At 53.3% G+C, this 5,604-nt stretch overlaps 1 protein-coding gene across 1 annotated transcript in view; it reads left to right on the forward strand.

Moving 5' to 3' along the window:
• The window catches only part of SYNJ2 (synaptojanin 2), a gene marked incomplete at its 5' end in the record, with an annotated part of 57,424 nt that overhangs the window by 47,351 nt on the left and 4,469 nt on the right, over positions 1-5,604 (forward strand). The window contains 4 exon segments of the mRNA XM_015560031.1: positions 184-351; positions 1,576-1,685; positions 2,702-2,810; positions 5,057-5,208. Of these exon segments, the coding sequence (XP_015415517.1) occupies positions 184-351; positions 1,576-1,685; positions 2,702-2,810; positions 5,057-5,208 (539 nt within the window).

The raw sequence follows: 5,604 nt of genomic DNA on the forward strand, positions 1-5,604 counted from the left end.
GTCTGGACAAGTCTTGTTGAGGTTCCCTGAGTGCTCCCAGCAGGCACTGGGTCCTGCCCTCCCGGGCCGGCAGCCAGGGGGACACTTCGGCTCCCCGGGGAGCCCTCCTGCCCCAGGTGGCTCCGCACACCTGAGCCCCACCCGACTCACCTCCCTCCCGTTCCGTTCCGCCGTGTCCTCCAGATGATGCTGCCCTGGTGGAGTTACAGCAGGAGCTGGAAGCCGTGGGGGACCGCCTCCGCTCGCCAAGTAGGTCTCTGTCGGTTCCCAACAGGCTGCCTCTGGGAATGGCTGCGCACCTCCCCCTCCTGCACCAGCGGCTCCGCGTCACCTCCCGGCCTCCGGGCCCACGTGCGCCCTGCCCTCCGCCCTCCGCCCGCCTTGGGCCTCTTGTTGTCTTAAATCCCTGACATTTGAAACGGGAGGTGCAGTCGGCGATCCTTTGTGAGGCCGTCCCGGTCCTCCTGTGGCTGTGCTCTGCTTCTAGCTGCTTCTAGCTGCTTCCGCGGAGAATGGCAAACTGGGGCTCGGCCAAGAGAGGGCGCTTTTCAGCTTCTCCTGCAGCCCCGCAGTGTCTTCCAGAATCTTCTCCCCTTGAGTGTTGGCTCCCAGCACTGCCTCGGACCTGCAGACACGCTCCTCCCAGCCAGGCCCCCAGGAGAGGGTCCTCCTGGCCCCTCAGAACACAGTGCTTTTCCCACCAGCCTGTCCTCAGTACCTGATACAGTTGGGACGTGCTTCTCATCAGTTGCTAGTTCCCTTTGCTGTTTACTGCCCCCCTGCGCCCCCCAAATTGTGGCCATTAGACCTGGATTTTGCTAAGACTTTACTTTCAGAATCGGGTTCAACTTGGCTTATGTCGCAATAATAATCAATGGCCAGCTAGTTGATACTCAGAAAATAAAATATAAACAAAAATTTTAAATGCTATATATTTCTGTGGGAAACGTATAAAAATAGGTCAATATAAAAAAGAAGTAAATTCTTAATTTCACTTGATTACCTAGAGATAATAGCTGTGAATCACAAGACTTCCAGCCTTTCTCCAATTATGCATCGCGACATCCGCAGGCAATTTCTTATTTCCATGTTTTTTACAAAGTTGGTAACCTTCTTGTTTGGTCATTTGCCCTTCACCTATGTCTGTGTCGTTACGTGTTGTTCTGGAACGTGTCCTGTTAATGGCTGCACGTGTAATTCAGCGTAGAGTATCCCCTGCTTTGGGATTTTTTCCGATTTTTGCCCACAGCACATTTTAAAAGTTTGGTCCCCGTCACAATGGTGTATTCTAAACCGCCCAAAGCGACCGGACCTCTACACCACGTGCGAGTCCCCCAGGACTTTAGGTTCACGTTTACATTGACAGTGACATGGAATAATGCTTTCCCAGAGAACCTGTGTCCACAGAGGAGCTGTTAGAGGGGAAATCAGGGCGCTGTGGCCTCTGGATGCCCACAGCCCAGCACGCAGCCCCTCACTGCCCTGCACCGCTGCCTCGCTCTCCGCCGCCGCGGCTTGGCCGGGACGCATTGGCGCGTCACTGAGGTTAAGACTCTGCCTTGTTGGTTCTCACAGCAGGCCTCATGGTGAAGAAGTCGGCCTCGGACGTGTCCATCTCCGGCACCCACGGCCAGTACTCGGTCTTGCCGACGGCGAAGCTGCTGCCGGGCGCGCCTCAGCAGGTGGTGAGTCGCTGTGCGTGCGGCTCGCAGGGAAGCGGGGACGGGTCAGATCCCAGGGGTTGGCCTGTGGTTCGTCCTCGGCCCCTCCTCTCACCCGGGCTCACTCCCGTTCAGCACATACATCGATTTCTACCTCTCTAACCCTCTAACTGCCCACCGACTCACCCCAAAACCCCATAACTTAGTAGCATGTTTTTTATGGGCTTTTAAATGGTCATGCAGGGCACGGGAGAGAAATCACGTTGATGAAAAATCCAAGTGTCCTGTGTGGTGGGATTGTGGTGTGCAGAGCAGTGCGTGGTAGAAGGGAAAGTAGGAGACATTCCGATCCATTGCTGGACAAAATTATGATGACTCTGGGGTGAAGGTAGCGGAGAGAAGAGGCGAAACCAGATCCAATGGCCTAAATAACGCGGGAGGGGCACTAGGAATAGGAACAGTTCTGGAGGGTGGAGAGGTGGCGTTCCAGAGGAGGCTCAGGGCTGCTAGAGATGGTAGGTGGAGGTCGGTGGAGTCGAGGCGAGGAAGGAGGGAGGAGGCCTGGGTGCTGGGTGGAAGCTACTGGGTCCCAGGACAGGGACAGAGGGGAGGCCCAGTGCCCATGCGGTCCCAGCAGGGGGTTCACAGGCATGAAGGCAGGTCAGCAAAGGGGACCTTGTGGTTTAAGCGGGTGAAGAGGTAGAAGAGGCACTGTGAAGTAAACAGGTCTGGAAGGTGTTTAATAACTCAGCTGGGCCGTAAAATGCCTTCTGATGGGCTTCTGGCTCTTTCCTGGTATCGAAAGGTTAGAGGATGGCTTGTCCACGTTGCAAAAACCGGGGAGGGTCCCTGCTCGCACACTGTCGCGTTCCTCCTCTTGGTAGCACCGCTCCGGGGAAGGGGCTTGAGGATGCGGTCAGAGGACTGTGTGTTCATCACCCTGGCGGCCCAGGTGCAGATCAGTGGGCGGACGGGGAGCTGGCCGGTGCGGGGCTTCCTGCCTGTGTCAGTAACGCTTCTCTTCCTCATCTGCCCTCAAGCCCAAGGCCAGGACGGGCATCAGCAAGCCTTACAATGTCAAGCAGATCAAAACCACCAACGCCCGGGAGGCGGAGGCCGCCATCCGGTGTCTGCTGGAGGCCAGAGGCGGTAGGTGCTCCCGGGGCCTCCTCCCGCCGGGGAGCTCCTGTTCTCCTTTTCATCTTCCTGCTAAACGGGGCCGAGAGGAGAAAATAATTCTTTCCTAAAGGCTGTATTACACGAAAGCTCCCATTAGCGACATTTTGTAGAATTCCACTACTAAGATGCACTGTCCATTTGAAGTTATATATTTAAAATTCAGTAAATATATAAAAAGAATCCCAGGGTTGTAAAGAAGTACTTAAGGGAGAGATGGACATAAACAAAAATGAATGTTGGAAAAGGTTAGTGCTCCAGGCGCTAACCCATCCTGCTTGAAGAAGGGGGGTGAGGTCCACATCCCTGTTCCGGACACAAAACCCACCTTTTAAATCACCAGCAACTGTAGGTTCTTTGATGTCAAAGAACCGCCTGTTCACGTAACTGCTGTCACTTCACTTAACCCGCGTTAGTCATGATTTACCTTAGAATCTCCCCCCTGCATTCATTATCACTGGTCACTGACGTGTTAGGCTTTTGGAAGGGGAGAGAGCATGTAATACAACTGATTTGTTTTCAGCCTGGATGTCTAACTTATTTGGAATTTTCAGATAACATTGAAACAGGGCAGAAAGTAAGAGGATGAGAAGCACTGTTGTAGCATAACATCTCCAGTGGTTTCTTTTTAATTTAAATGTATTTTCAAATAAATATTCAATATCAATTTATATTTTTTGATTTTTTAATTGATTTTTAAAAGAGAGAAGAAGGGGGGCGGGGAGAGAAACATCAATTTATTTTTCCACTTACTTACGTTTTCATTGGTTGATTCTTACATATGCCCTGACCTAGGATTGAACCCTGTATCGGGTTGACACCTAACCAACTGAGCTACCCGGTCAAGGCTGTTATTATTTATTTTTAAATATAACTATAACTGTATGTAACAGCTCAAGTGTCCACCAATGGATAAAACGTGGTGTAAACATACCACGGAATATTGTCCATAACAAAGGATGGAGTACTAATATATGCTACATCATGGGTGAACCTTGAAAATAGTATGTTATGTATACACACACACACACACACACACACACTGCATGCAGAACAGGCAAATCTAGAGACAGAACATTCTAGTGTTTCCAGGGCAGAAAGAGGAGGGAATGAGGAAAGTGCTGTAGGTATGTGTGGGGTTTTGGTGGTGATGAAGATGTTCTGGAATTAGTGATGGTTGCAGAACTGTTCTTTAAAAGGGTATATTTTATGGTGTGTGAATTATATTTCTACTAGAGGCCCAGTGCACAGATTCATGCACATTGAAAATTAATTAATTAGAAGGTGTCCGGCAGAGCAGGACTGGGCGAAACAGGCCAGACACACCCTGGAGCCAACCTCCCATCATCCCTACCTGGCTGGCTGCACCTGGGCGGCGCCGGGGCTCGAAGGGCATCTGCAGACTGAGCAGGGTCCCTCCAGCAGGTGGGGTCTCTTGGCTTGGCCTGCAGGGATCGGGCCAAAACTGGCAGTCTAACATCCCCTGAGGGGTCCCAGAGTGTGAGAGGGCACTCTGCAAAGTTGCTGTCGCTCAGCAGCTGCTGCATTGAGCGCCTTCCCCCTGGTGGTCAGTGCGCATCGGAGAGAGAGAAATATTGATGTGAGAAACATTGATCGGTTGCCTTTTGTACATGCCCTGACCAGGGATCAAACCCACAACCCAGGTATGTGCCCTGACTGGGAATCGAACCGGCAACCATTTGGTGCACAAGATGATGCTCAACCAACTGAGCCACTCCGGCCAGGCCATATTGCCTTGTGTTGTGTGTGTGTGTGTGTATGTGTGTGTGTGTGTGTGTGTGTGTGTGTAAAGGCTATGGATGTGGAGGCAGGAGAGGTTTGAACTTTGAAACCTACCTGGAGTTTGAACTTAACATTTTCTTGATCATGGGCCCTGCCGAGGTTTTAAGGAGCTTTAGGTCGTCTCCCGTGAGAAGCGCACACGCATCTCTGCATGTGGTGTCAGGGCGTCACTGATCCCCCATCGAGACCACTGCAGACCCAGCTCACCATCCCTGTTGGGAGGTGAGCACGAGAAGCTGGGGGCCAAAGCCAGCTCGTTGGTCCTGACAACCCTCAAGCATCTTTTTTAGAAAGAAAAAGAAAAGGAAATATACTGCATCAATAAATTACCCTCAGAAGGTAGATTATCTAAAGATTTGATGGCGCAGCGAACTGCCTGGTCCCGGGCGCTTCAGCCATGCACTTGGGTGTTCCAGGCCCCCCAGGGGAAGTCCTAAACGCCACGGCCGCGAGGGACCAGGAGCCTTCCAAGCCAGAGCCCGTGGTGGGGGCAGCCCCACTCCTGCCCCGCCGGCCCGCGCCCAGAGTCCCTGCCATGAAGAAGCCGACCTTCAGGAGGACCGGGAAGGTAAGGGTGGCAGCAGCCGCCTCTCACCCCGCAGGTGCTCGAACGTCTGGTGAGATAAGGTCCCATCTCTGCTGAGTCTGTCTCTCCACAAACACTCCTGAGTCCCTGGACGGCCCCATCCTGGAGGAAGATGCTTGGCAATGGCTTTCTCCTCCATATCCCTGGCCCTGGCTGCGCGGAAAAGCCAGGGACTTCTTGCCACGCATGGAACAGCTTGGAGGCTGGGCCCCACAGCGAACCACGGGGGGGAGGCCCGATCCCACGTGTGCCCGGAACTCCCGTCTGTGTGTGGCCTGTGTCGTGCGTGCAGGGTTCGCGTGGACAGGTCTTTTTGCATTAGAAGAACAATGACCGGGGCCTGGCCACGCCGGCCTGGGGCGCGGGCCGCCCCCCCGC

This window comes from Myotis davidii, unplaced genomic scaffold, assembly GCF_000327345.1.
Source record: "Myotis davidii unplaced genomic scaffold, ASM32734v1 scaffold1494, whole genome shotgun sequence".
Classification (NCBI taxonomy): domain Eukaryota; kingdom Metazoa; phylum Chordata; class Mammalia; order Chiroptera; family Vespertilionidae; genus Myotis; species Myotis davidii.